The sequence below is a fragment of the Pristis pectinata genome, chromosome 6 (assembly GCF_009764475.1).
Source record: "Pristis pectinata isolate sPriPec2 chromosome 6, sPriPec2.1.pri, whole genome shotgun sequence".
Classification (NCBI taxonomy): domain Eukaryota; kingdom Metazoa; phylum Chordata; class Chondrichthyes; order Rhinopristiformes; family Pristidae; genus Pristis; species Pristis pectinata.
This window is the reverse complement of record NC_067410.1, coordinates 97,605,813-97,619,396: the sequence shown is the minus strand read 5'-3', so window position 1 is coordinate 97,619,396 and position 13,584 is coordinate 97,605,813. Positions and strand designations below refer to the sequence as shown.

The window sequence follows — 13,584 nt, the reverse complement described above, 5'->3', positions numbered from 1 at the left end:
GAGGTGGGAGGGGTCTTTGATTACTTTGGCTGCTTTCCCAAGGCAGCGGGAAGTGTAGAAAGAGGGGAGGTTGGTTTTAGTGATGGACTGAGCTGTGTCCACAACTCTCTGCAATTTCTTGCAGTCTTGAGCAGAGCAGTTGCCATACCATGCTGTGATGCATCCAGATAGGATGCATTCAATGGTGCATCTATAAAAATTGGTGAGGAACAACATGGAAATGCAGAATTTCCTTAGACTTAGGAGGGGTGGAGTGAATGGGGGTGGGCTCAATGTTGGGCAGATAAGAACAATAAATACAAAACCATGGCAGTTGGGCAACTGGTCAACCTGTAAGGGGGTAAGCAACAGGGAAAAGTTTGTGAATATCCACCATAGGTGAGAACTGACCAATACAACCTCCCTGTCACTTCTGTTGCAGTGACTTGTTGAAATGAGGCAAATGAAAGAGAGTGCGTTCAAGCTACCACAACTTTCTGTTGGTTAGCACAAGTTAATGACCCTTTGGTACACTGATATATACATGCTCTGCCTTCAAAATATAAAGCTGTGTCCCAATTAGCAGTGCACAATGATAGAGCCCTGTAACTGTGTTCAAAGTGAGAAAGGTATGAATAGAAGTATTGTACCTGGTGGGCCCAGAGGACCAGGTGAGCCAGGAGGTCCTGGAAGCCCTGGACGACCTGGAGGACCTTCAATACTCTGCCCAGGGACACCTCTGTTCCCTTTCAGACCTTTAGGTCCAGGATGTCCGGGTTGACCTGGAGGTCCACGTCCGGAGATTCCTAAAAGATTTGGGAACAGATAGCCTGTATGTTAATGTACATCATTAGCACACTTTCCTTTTAACATGACACTGTGCTCCCTGTCAAAACAAGAGGGATACAATTCTGCAATAGAGTGTTGATTTTTATTCTTGAGCATTGAAATTTAAAATATCTAACTGCTGGGGAGAGAAACTTTCTCAGCAATTGCCCTGTGAGTTAGAAGTGCTTCAATGAGAACATCTCTCATTTAGCTAAACAGATTTTTTTTTAAGCAGGATGAAACATGAAAATTTCAGTGTTCCAGCTCTCAGGAGCCCACCACTTGTATTTATTGACTCAATTGAAACAGACAGAATGATTTCCAGAAGGATCATGAAGGTGACGCAAAAGGCCGCAGATGCTGGAATCTGGATGGATGAAGGGTCTCGACCCAAAACATCGACTGTCCATTTCCCTCCACAGATGCTGCCTGACCTGCTGGGTTTTTTGCTAAGGGTTATGAAGGCGACCAATGATATATCAGGTGTGAGTGGGTGGTGGTGGGGGTTCAATTTTCTGACCTGCTAAAATACCAAGACGCATGTCTGCTCCCTTTCCCAGGGAATTGAATATCCTTTCTATCTTAAGTTACAAAAAAAAACTCATTGAACCAGTGTGTTATAAGTGAGTTAAATTATTCAAGCTTCATTTTAAATGTAGCAAATGCCATATAAAATGATCAAAAATATAGAAATAAGTTATGTAGCCCAAAAAAGGAAAATAAATTGATTTGAGAAAACAAAACAAAAGAATGATTGTGAAAATGACATCACATCCTACTGCAGTTAGACATTTGCTTCAGAGTGGAGCTATGTTAATCAGTCAATGTAACTAGAGTGTCACAAATGATCAAGAACATCTGTGCATGCTTCCAATGTTATTTACATTTCCTTTAAAAAGTCTCAATGTTATGTTATGGTTGTACAAACACATACCATAAAATTCTAGACTTCACTTACACGCAGTTTACAAAATAAATACTGAACCATCAAGTTTTATTCAGTAATGCTTAACTCTGCCTAAGCAACAGAATAATATTTGAATGGTGAGAGATTGAAAAATGATGGTGTTCAGAGGGACTTGGATATCCTTGTACAGGAATCACTAAATATACAGATGCAGCAAGCAATTAACAAGGCAAAGAGTATGTTGACCTTTATTGTAAGTGGATTCGAATACAAGAGTAAAGATGAAAAATGTCTCACTGCAATTATATAGGCCCTGGTGAGGCCACATCTGGAGTACTATTTGCAGGTCTGCTCTCCTTATCTAAGGAAAGATATCCTTCTTTGACTCTCTTGAGTCAATTATATCCTCTTACATATGGAATAATAAACATCCTAGATAAAATAAAGTTCACCTTCAGAAGGTTAAAAAGAACGGAGGTTTAGCCTTACCTAATTTTAGATTTTATTACTGGGCAGTCAATATATGAAATCTTACGTTTTGGTTACATTACATTAATCAAGAGGCTTGTCCAGTATGGGTCTCTTCGGAAATTAACTCTGTTAAAAAATTTTCTATTATCTCTTGGTTGGTTCTTCACTTCCAATATCATTAAATAAACTAACAGATAATTTTGTAGTTAAACATGCCTTGAGGATTTGGATACAATTTAGAAAATATTTTGGTTTATTGAGTTTTTCTTTGTCCAGTCCCATTTTCTCTAATTACTTTTTTAAACCTTCATTGACTGATGTAGTTTTTAAAGAGTGGGACAAATTAGGTATTACTTGTTTTCAAGATCTGTTTGTTGGAGGAAACCTTTCTTCGTTTGAACAATTGTCTACCAAGTATAATTTACCAAAAACTCATTTTTTTAGATAGTTACAAATTAGAGATTTTCTTCAATCTCAATTACATTCTTTTCCTTTGTGTCCTGATAAGAATTTATTAGATGTAATTTTTAATTTGGAACCCTTTCAGGATGGCTCAATATCTAATATTTATGACAGATTATTAGGAATGAATAAGGTGCCACTAAATAAAATTAAAAACGCTTAGGAACAAGATTTGCAGATGTCAATTTCCGAGGAAACTTGGAATGAAACTTTCAAGTTGGTTAATGCTTCGTCATTATGTGCTCGTCATTCTCCCCTTCAATTTAAAGTGGTCCATAGAGCTCACTTGTCTAAAGATAAACTATCCCATTTTTATTCTGATACATATCCTTACTGTGATAAATGCAATAACGGAGTGGCTTCCTTAATTCACCTGTTTTGGATGTGTCAGAGTCTTAAAAAATATTGGACAGAGGTCTTTCATACTTCTTCTGTACTTTTTAAAATAAATTTTAAACTTAATCCTTTGACTGCACTATTTGGGATTGTTGGAGAAAAAGATATAACTTTGAAGGCTTCTGATTTACATATTCTGGCTTTTATTTCTCTTATAACGAGGAGAGCAGTATTGCTTAAATGGAAGGAAGCTACTCTGCCTACGCATGTTCAATGGTTACGGGATGTTATGTCATACTTGAATCTAGAGAAGATTCGCTGTTCAGTTTTTCAATCTAACCTAGACTTTAAAACCCTGTGGGGACCCTTTTTGAATTATTTTCAAAATCTCTGATTTGGGGACTAAAACGCAGATATTGGTTGACACTGTTACGTTTTTTAAGGTTTTTCCTTGCTGTTTCTTCTATCTAACAGCTTCGGGTTTTGGTAGTGGGGGTAGATTTTTTTTTGTAATAAAATATTTCAGTTTCTTCTTCCTTTATTAACTAACTACCATATCTGATTATTGTCTTAGAGTATTGTAATCCTATTTGTAAGTACGATTTAACACAATGTATTCAGTAGTATTTTTACTCTCTTTCTTGATGCATGTACTCTGTATTTTTTTTCATGGATTTATAAAAATATTGTAAAGAGGAAGGATATATTTGCATTAAAGGGAGTGCAAATGAAGATTCACCAGATTGATTTCTGGGATGGCCTGTTTATTGTGTGATGAGCTGAGGCAGAATAGGTCTATACTCTTTTGAGTTTAGAAGAAAAAGTGATTTCACAAAATTCTTACCAGATCCACTCAGCAGCTCCAAGAGGCTTCCGTGGAAAGAGAAATAGAATTAACATTTCAAATTGAAACCCGATAAGTGACCTGCAAGCTGAAATGTTAACAGCTGAAACTATTACTCCGTTTCTCTTTCCACAGATGCTGCCTGACCTGCTGAGTATTTCCAGCATTCTCTATTTTTTCTTTCAGATTTCCAGCATCTTTAGTTTACTGATTTTTAAAATTCCTACAGGGCTTCACAGGGTAGATGCAGTGTTGATGTTTCCTCCAGCTGTGACATTCAAAATCAGGGTTCACTCTCTCAGATAAGGGGTCGGCCATTCAGGACTGAGATGACAAAAAGCTTCTTCACCCGGAAAGTAATAATTCTTTGGAATTCTCTACGCAAGAGGACAGTCACTGAGTATATTTAAGACAGGTAGATCGACTTGTGGATAGTCAGGGAATCAAGGGATATGGGGTTAATGCAGGCAAGTGGCACTGAGGCAAATGATCTGATAGTGCGACACAGAAAACACAAGGGGCCAAGTGAATTCCTCGTCCTATTTCTCACATTGCTTTGTTCTCATAAAAATGCATCAATAACTTTATATTACTAATAAAGTATTTCTCCTTTACTTTTCCTTTCCTTCTGCATGGGTCTTCCTCATTAGGGCTTGTTGTTTAAAGTAAATTGTCAATACTAACTGAAATTTAAGAGCATCATCTAGTGTTAATAGGGTTCGGTATCCATCTTCACAATGGAGCAAAATACAAGGTCTTACCTGGCTGGCCGGGGAAGCCACGCTGACCTCCTTCGCCTGGAGAGTTGGAAATAAATAAGTCATTTCGTAGCAATCAAAAGTTAAGGTTGCTGTGATTAAGTTGAAATAAAGAAACTTCCCCGAATAGCTTAAAATTACAACTTCTTATTAAATTTAATGAACAAAAAACACTTAGCTGCCTATAAGTACTAACAGTCCTCTAAGTTTAGGGGGATTGAATTGTTTATGTATGGATAAAATGTCAACACAACATCGTGGGCCGAAGGGCTTGTACTGTGCTGTAGTGTTCCATGTTCCATGTTCAATTCAGTGGCTGAATATCACCCTTGCCTTTGCTGCAATTCAAGCCCAGCTATGGGCACAATTCCTGCCTCATTAACAACCTCAGATGTAGCTTCATCCCTGACCTTCCCCACAATGTCACCCTGAGCTTCAGATACAAGTCCAAAGAACATGGATATTGAGATATGTTCTTAAAGACCTGGTAATGTTCTTATTTTTTGACTTCTTTGTCTCTAATGTCTTCTGTCACCAAACCCACCACAGCTTGAAAGGAGGCAAAGTGGCATCTTCCCGGGCTGCAAATTGTATGATGATCTAAAAGAAATCTGAAACTGAATGTGACAACTCCCCTATGTTTCTTTCAGAGCACCTTTCAAAGCTGTATCCTCCATTATCTAGTTTGACAAGGGCAGTAGAAGAATGGGGCCCTCAAGTCATTGACATGGAAGGACTTCAACAATCATCACCTTGTAATCCTGGTTGTCCTTTCAGTCCGGGAGGACCTGGATTCCCTTGCTTGCCTTTTACACAATGCTCGTAATCATCTTCTTCATGCTGTCACAAATATAAAAGGTACTGGGTCACTACAAGATTATGCAGTGAGTTTGTGTTGGACATAAAGACTGGTATTTCTGTCAGAGTTATACCACTTCCTGGGATAATACCAGTAGACTGAAGCAGGAATATGGTCAGGAGCTACCTGCTGCCCTCCACTCCCACACCCCTCCCCACTCAGACACACACCGCAGCAACTTAATGCCCCTTACTGACAGGCAATAGGGACTATGTCAGCTTAAGTGTCGGATGATGTATACAAAGTGCATCTGAACAATGCTACATGGCCCCCAAAAAGTTTCCTGTGATATGCCCTGGACTAATGTAAGTGTCAGAGTCATCAAATGTTTCCGAGCCACATGGGGGGGGGGGGGGGGGGGGGGGGGGCGGCGGAGATTTTATAGAGAAAGTGGAAGGAAGCATTCCAGAACTATAATGGGTCATGTCTTTCAGCCGTTTTGCCCAGCAGACGGCTTGCTTTCATTCAGCGTAGTGGCTACCAGAAGATTGCTGACCTGCCAATGTGGAGGTCTCGGCTGTGATGGCAATGCCACTGGGGAGCCTGGCTACAAATTGAAATGCTCCAATCCTGAAAAACCAGGTTGCATCAGGGACTGGAAACCAACCTTGCTGCAGATGATAAGGGAGACTGCCAAAGCATAAAATCCATGTACGGTATTTATACACATCTGACGGACATTTAAAACTACTATACACCACCTGAATTAATATCATTTGTCCAAAATTTACCTTGAATTTGTCCTTCTTGCAAGTCATTAGCTGTTTTAAGTCATGAAATATCAGTGCTCAAATAATTCCTGTCAAAGTGACAGAACTGTTGTACTTGTGATGAAAGCCTTTGGTTTACATCGGTTAATGCTATCCCATCGCTTATTGTGCATCCCCTGGATTGACCATGTTTTATCCAAAATGGCACAAAAACCTGGATCAAGTGAAATGGATGGCACCTGTGGTGAAAAACGCTTGCAAAACACCTCTCAGTTATACTGACTGCATCTTGCGCTCCCTCAGCTTCTTTAATCAATGGTTGAGTTGTTTAAAGTCTATCAAAAGTAACCATGTTTCGTTCTGCTAAACCTAAATCAGAATACCTGGTCTCAAACCAACTTGACCAATTGAACCGTGGAATCATTCATCGCCAGTGGAGGCCATTCAACCCATCATGTTTGTGCTAGCATTCAAATAAACTATCCCTTTATTGAAGATACTGGAGAGCAGCTGAGGGATTTAGTGCAAGTGAAATGCTAATGCCACAGGATGATACATCTGTGAAGAATCTGGCAGTAGATGTTGTAGAATGGCATTGCTGTTCTTGTCTAAAAGCTGTGTTATGTCTCTTGTGATTTTTTAACATTTCCTACAATGAAGCCCAACAAAGTAATTGGTCAGCAAACATTTTCAGCATTCCGCTTATTGTTTCATGGCGGTTGTCAGAATCTCTTTTGTTTCCTGGTGCTAGTTGAGAGACCATAAGATATAGGAGCAGAATTAGGCCATTCAGCCCATCAAGTCTGCTCTGCCATTCAATCATGGCTGATTTTTTTTCAACCTCATCCTCCTGCCTTTTCCCCGTAACCCTTAACCCTTTTACCAATCAAGAACCTATCAATCTCTGCCTTAAATACACCCAATGACTTGGCCTCCACAGCCCTCTGTGACAATGAATACCACAGATTCACCATCCCCCAGCTGAAGAAATTCCTCCTCATCTCGGTTTTAAAGGGACATCCCCTTATTCTGAGGCTGTGCCCTAGATCCAAGACTCTCCTACTAATGGAAACAACCTCTCCACGTCCACTTTATCCAGGCCTTTCAGTATCTGGTGGGTTTCAATGAGATCCTCCCTCATCCTTCTGAATCATTCTGGGAGGAAGCGATGCAAACTCCATTCCTGAAATTAAACCTTAAGGTATTATGATGCGCTGAAAGACTTTTAATCGAAGACTGGTACTCACCGGACCAGGGGGCCCTGGGGGACCAATTTGTCCTTTCCATCCCTAGAGTAAAATAATATTGAATATTTTAATGGTTTTTAATAATCTTATATGTGATGATTAACATGATAATTAATTAACAGTTAATTGGTTACGAAGTACAGAACTTACTGGACTTCCAGGTCTTCCTGGAAACCCTCTAAAACCTGGATCGCCTTTCAATCCCTGAGACAGAGAAAATACAATGTCAGAGTTCAAAAGGGGGTCATTTCCTTCTGGGTCAGGTAACAGTCAGTATCAACCTGTAGTAACCTTTATAAAAATTTCTGTGTAGGAGTGGTTGAGTTTAGTGGCAGTGAATTCAAAACCACTGAAAAGTTCCTGGAGGTTTAAAGTCACTAAAGCTAAATACATCTGCAAATAATTTTAAGTGACAAATGTTTTAACTTTATTATGAATCGAAGACGGACCAACCTGCAAACCCGGCAGACCAGTTGCTCCATCTTTACCTGGTTTTCCCTAAAAATATTAAATTAGAAATGAATCGGGTCCATTTACAGTTCTATGATTTACAAGAGAAAATTTAAAAAAAACATGAGCATTTGTAGATTGCAAGTTACAGAGACAAGATTGATTTCAATGATAATGCATTAACAATAAATACTACTGCAAACAATAAGGGGGAAACATAAGAACATAAGAAATAGGAGCAGGAGTAGGTCATCTGGCCCATCGAGCCTGCTCCTCCATTCAATAAGATCATGGATGATCTGGCCGTGGACTCAGATTCACCTACCTGCCTTTTCCCCATAACCCTTAATTCCCCTACTATGCAAAAATCTATCTGTGTCTTAAATATACTTAATGAGATAGCCTCTAGTGCTTTCCTGGGCAGAGAATTCCACAGATTCACTGCTTTCTGGGAAAAGCAGTTTCTCCTCATCTCTGTCCTAAATCTATTCCCCCGAATCTTGAGGCTATGTCTCCTAGTTGTAGTTTCACCTATCAGTGGAAACAACCTTCCTGCCTCTATCTTACCTATCTCTTTCATAATTTTATATGTTTCTATAAGATCCCTTCTCATTCTTCTGAATTCCAGTGAGTATAGTCCTAGGCAACTCAATCTCTCCTCATAGGCTAACCCTCTCATCTCCAGAATCAACCTGGTGAACCTCCTCTGTACCACTTCCAAAGCCAGTAACTCCTTCCTCAAGTAGGGAGACCTTTGGATCACTGACCCTAGAACAAGCAAGGTCATTCAGGCCCTTTGGCCACTGGACATTGAGGGGCTGGGTCTAGAGTGGAGGCCCCTCAAACAACCGACGTTTGTATCACCCCAGGGGGCCACATGAGTGGCAATGATGCTATGTACACAAAATGTGCTAACACTACTAATGTGTAGAACCAATGACACTGTGTTTGTATAGACTGAACTGCACTATGGATATAAAGAGCTGCACTTTTCTTTTGTGCTTGCATATATTTTTTATTATGAAAAAGGTTTATTTTTGAAATAAAAAAAAGTTCAGAAGTTCTATATTCGACTGGGAGCTCAGAACTTGGCAGCTCCGCAGTGGGTAAATCAGTGTTTAATGGACAACATTTGCCAGCAGGTAGTGCAGCTGCCTCAAAGTTGCAGCGAGGCACCTCTGACCTCTGGCAATGTCTGTGGGGAGTTTGCATGTTCTCCCTGTGACGACGTGGGTTTCTTCCGGGTGCTCTGGTTTCTTCCCACATCCAAAAGTCACGTAGGTTGGTAGGTTAATTGGTTGCTTTGTTACCCCTACTGTTGGTAGCTGGTGGGAGAATTGGTCGGGGGGGGGCAGGATTGCCCTTAGGCTCAACATAGATTCAATGGGCCAAATTGCCTTCTTCTATGCCATCAGGAAATAAGAAATATGAATAACTGCACAATGAGAAATTCTGAATTCATCACCTTCAAAAGGGAATCAGATGGGTACTTGAGAAAGAATAATCTGCTGTGCTATGGGAAAGACCGCACTACTGGTGATGACTGAAAATCTAGCGAGAGGATTAAACAATCCAATAGTTATTAAATATGCAGCAGCAAGGTGTTTGGTAATGAATGCAGAAATCTTCTTCATCGAGACGCATGGTAGTGTAGCAGTTAGTGTAAAGCTATTACAGCGCCAGCGACCTGGGTTTAATTCCGGCTGCTGTCCGTAAAGAGTTTGTACATTTCTCCCCGTTTCTGCGTGGGTTTCCTCCAGGTGCTCCGGTTTCCTCCCACATTCCAAAGACGTACGGGTTAGGAAGTTGTGGGCATGCTAAGTTGGCGCCAGAAGCCTGGCGACACTTGCGGGCTGCCCCTGAACACTCTACGCAAAAGATGCATTTCACTGTGTGTTTCAATATACTTGTGACTAATAAAGATATCTTATCTTATTAGATCCATTTCTATAAGTCATGTCCTACCAGGGCTCCTGTGTCACCTTGATCTCCTTTCTCTCCCTTGCATTCTGTTGCTGTGCCGCCCTACAACATATATAAAGAAAACTATTATTTGTCAACAATGGAGCTGCAAGTAACAGTCCATTGTCTTTAACACCTACAATCCAACCTACACAAATAAAGATATTTTGTGCAGGCAAACTATTGCGTCCTTTCACTACCGGCAGAGACTGACAAGGCTCAGCGGTGGGGGGTGGGGGGGGGGGGGGGGGGGGTGTAAAACTACAGTGCCCGCAACAAGCCCATTGATGTTCTTCAGAGCAAACTTTGTTATTGGCTCAATATTGAGTTAGGTGGGAGTTTGGGATTAGTTTAATTGTGTACAGTGCCTTCTCACTTTCACTGTTTCTTTTGGTCCTTGTGCATTACATCCTGTTTTATGACATTTGCTTTCCCTCAAATGTCTGAAGACAGGGAAAGGAGGGTGGGGTTTCTGCTAATGACCCCACCCTGGTCTGGGCATTCCAAGGCAATTAGGGACTTAAAATATGCCTGCACTTGTGCAGGAGTCTGCTACCCATACACAAGTAAACAATCATCCAATGACTCTGTATATTCCAGTGAAGTCAATCTTGAAGGTCATTAGACTGTGGACCCCTATTGTATTGTTCTGGGTTAGGGCTCCAAGGAATCTGCAATACTCAGGATTGAAGTTCCAAGGAATCTGCAATAGTCAGCATTGAAGTTGCAAGGAATCTGCAATGCTCAGTAAAGGAGCCCCAAGGAGTTTCAAATCCATGCTTTTGTTTTGCTGTAATTTGCTGTAAAAATGAGCTCAGAAAGGACAGGCAACTCTTGCTCGTGGTGATTAAACTAATATATAGATGTTGCTTCAATCCAAAATCATGGAGCTTCACACATTGTTCTCATGTCTGTGAGGTTGCAATTAGATTACAACCTTTGGACATTTCTCTGTTGCTGAGATTCTGAGTCAGAAGAGAAATATTTTTGCAGAGTCATACTACACACTAGGAGCAGTGCTGGGAACATTCCTAACAACTATTTTGTCATGCACTTCAGAGTTAAGTAAAATACTTTATCTGACATAATAGTCCAATTTGATTGCTCTGTTTTCAATGTCATGGGATGAGGACTGGTTAGCTGAACTCAAGTTAGTTTGGTGTTGAGTTGGCCAGTTGTGATCTTGAGATCACGAAAACTAAATAACTGGTTGGCACTGTAAAATAATCATGGATTCTACTCACAGGTAAACCAGGGGGGCCAGGGAACCCCGGGTCTCCAGGGGGTCCTGGGCTGCCCTGTTGAAGAAAGAGGATTTACCATAAATGTGTTGATTGGACAATAATTCTGTATACACGTGTAGGCTTTTCATTCTCCCTATAAAATCAGCTTCAGCCACAGTTAGAACTACTACCATTGAACGAGACATGTCTGGAGCTAAAAATATCAAATAAGAAATTCATAGCAGGCATGCAAAATAGATGTCAAATAGAACAAGATGGAGAAGGAGAGCCAATGAAATGACTTAATATAGTTCTGGAAAATCTGTATTAGCATCTTCTTGTACTGCTATAAATCACAATAGGACTGTAGTAATTTATCTGTAAATTTACTGGCTTCACCTTACTCACTCTGGTATGTCTGGCCTTGGGCCTATGAAACAGAGCAGGACTGGGCTCTGTTGCCTCTCAAGCCAGATTTGGCATTCAATCATGGCTACTCTGACCTCAGCCTCAGCTCCAGGTTCCTGTTTGTTTCCTATAATCCTTTACTCCTTTATAGTCTGTTCATTTTAGCTCTGAATATATAATCAATGACTCAGCCTCCACTGCTCCTTGGGGTAGAGAATTCTGAACAAGAGAGAAAATTAACAGGGTGACTCCTCCTCCAAATTAACAGGGTGAACATCCTTAATCTTAAACAGTACCCTCTAGGTCTTGATTCCCTCGTGAGGAGAAACATCTCCTCATCCATCCTGTCACTCTCTCTTAGAATATCACTTTACAATAAGATCACTAGTCATTCTTCTGAACCCCATTGAACATAGGCCAAATTGAACTGTCAGTCTGGATTACACGCTCAAATTCCAGACCCACAGACGGGGGTTGTTCAGGGCAAAACTGCCATTGACTGAGATTTATAGACATTTTAGTAAGATAGAAAGAATCATGGTTTTAGCAACTTGATTAGAAGCCTAGTCACCACCAGGTACGACAAGTCTTAATTGTGTAATTAAAAGTATAGCCTACCTTCTGTGCTTTCTCAGTAATGGTTGGACCACGTTCTGGCCGATAAACAGGACCAGGAAGACCTTTCACACCCTGTTTCCAACATGGGCATCAATTTATCAGGTGTCGTCAAAAAATGAGGAATGCTCAACAAGAAAGCATCCAATACTTAGCAGTTAATGCAGAATTACTCAAGTGTTATCCAGAAACGTATTACAATGTAGGAATCAATCAATGACACAGTTCTCATCAGTACCCCCGTTTCCACTATTTGTATTTGATATCAGCTCGACTGCTGATGAGTATTACCTTATCACCTTTGGAACCCACGAAGAACAATCCCATGTTGCCCTGCATAAAGAAGAGTTGAAGCAGATTTCTATATAATCAGAGCTTTTAAAATAATATTTTAAGCAGCAGTGAAAGAAGCAGAACTGGTTCCAAAACTCTTACCTTTGGGCCAGGACGGCCAGGTGGTCCTGTCAGACCCTAGAGGGAAATGAAATGGTCAGTACAGAGTGTGAGGATGAAAGGAAACAGAAGGGTTTAGGCCATATGGCCATCCAAGTTTTGCCCATCAATAACACCAGGGCTGATGTTAAATTAAATGTATAACATATTTAGAATACTTTATTCTAAATATATAAAAAGGCATCAATAAACATTTCTGCAAAAATAGATTCACTTACAAATCTTTTACAGATTTTAAGATTTTGACTTTATTCAATCTGGAAAAGTTGTTTTGTTTCTCATTATCTTCAGCTTGGCTTCTCCCCAGAAATTAATGTTAACATTTTCACTTCTTTTTCATACTTCTCATGACACAAGAGGCCCTTCAGCCCGTTGAGTCCATCCTGGCTACATCCCCATCAGTTCCATTCCTCCAATGACTTCCCTGTGATGTACTCACTCTCACATACTCGTCAACTACTCCATCCCCGCACCACCCCTCTCCCCCACCTCTCCAATTCTCCTGCCATCACGAGGGGGAATTTAAAATAGCCAGTTAACCTATCAGCACATCCTCCCATCATGGAGAACGTGCAATCTCCATACAGACAACAGCCAAGGTCAGGATCGACCCTGGGCCTCCTGGAGCTGTGAAGGAGTAGCATTGGTTGCTGCATCTCCACACTGTCCTGCTGCACCACTGTGCCTGTAATACCCACAATTACAATCTAATTTCCTTAATTATAAAATAAAACACCATTTTAAACTGTCATAGTTTTACATTTATTCCATCAATTCTTTATATCCAATAGACATTTTTCCTACAGAAACTAGTTTCATTGTGAAAATGCTTGCTTTCTCATTTGATAAATACTTCAAATAGCTAGCCTTCAAGTATGGTCATGTGATAAAAATGGATACTAGGAGATCTTAAATTTTCATTGCCAAAGTAGATTTTATTCTGATGAAGTGTAGCAGACCCAAAATGTTGACTGTTTCTCTTTCCACAGATGTTGCTTGACCTGCTGAGTTTTTCCAGGATTTTCCGGTTTTATTTCAGATTTGCAGCATCTGCAGTTTTAAAAAAATTTTC

The 13,584-nt window shown here is 40.3% G+C and overlaps 2 protein-coding genes across 2 annotated transcripts in view; both read right to left on the bottom strand.

Annotated features, from left to right (window-relative positions):
* Nucleotides 1-5,157, bottom strand: part of LOC127571889 (collagen alpha-5(IV) chain-like) — a 74,124-nt gene extending 68,967 nt beyond the window's left edge. Inside the window, exons 1-3 of the mRNA XM_052018636.1 lie at nucleotides 5,130-5,157; nucleotides 4,589-4,624; nucleotides 630-785 (exon numbers count right to left, since the gene is read on the bottom strand). Of these exons, the coding sequence (XP_051874596.1) occupies nucleotides 630-785; nucleotides 4,589-4,624; nucleotides 5,130-5,157 (220 nt within the window). The remainder of the gene's footprint in view (nucleotides 1-629; nucleotides 786-4,588; nucleotides 4,625-5,129) is intronic.
* Nucleotides 5,158-5,323: 166 nt separating this feature from the next.
* Nucleotides 5,324-13,584, bottom strand: part of LOC127571888 (collagen alpha-5(IV) chain-like) — a 72,153-nt gene continuing 63,892 nt past the window's right edge. Inside the window, exons 11-19 of the mRNA XM_052018635.1 lie at nucleotides 12,495-12,530; nucleotides 12,351-12,392; nucleotides 12,063-12,134; nucleotides 11,058-11,111; nucleotides 9,817-9,876; nucleotides 7,855-7,899; nucleotides 7,552-7,605; nucleotides 7,402-7,443; nucleotides 5,324-5,425 (exon numbers count right to left, since the gene is read on the bottom strand). Of these exons, the coding sequence (XP_051874595.1) occupies nucleotides 5,324-5,425; nucleotides 7,402-7,443; nucleotides 7,552-7,605; nucleotides 7,855-7,899; nucleotides 9,817-9,876; nucleotides 11,058-11,111; nucleotides 12,063-12,134; nucleotides 12,351-12,392; nucleotides 12,495-12,530 (507 nt within the window). The remainder of the gene's footprint in view (nucleotides 5,426-7,401; nucleotides 7,444-7,551; nucleotides 7,606-7,854; nucleotides 7,900-9,816; nucleotides 9,877-11,057; nucleotides 11,112-12,062; nucleotides 12,135-12,350; nucleotides 12,393-12,494; nucleotides 12,531-13,584) is intronic.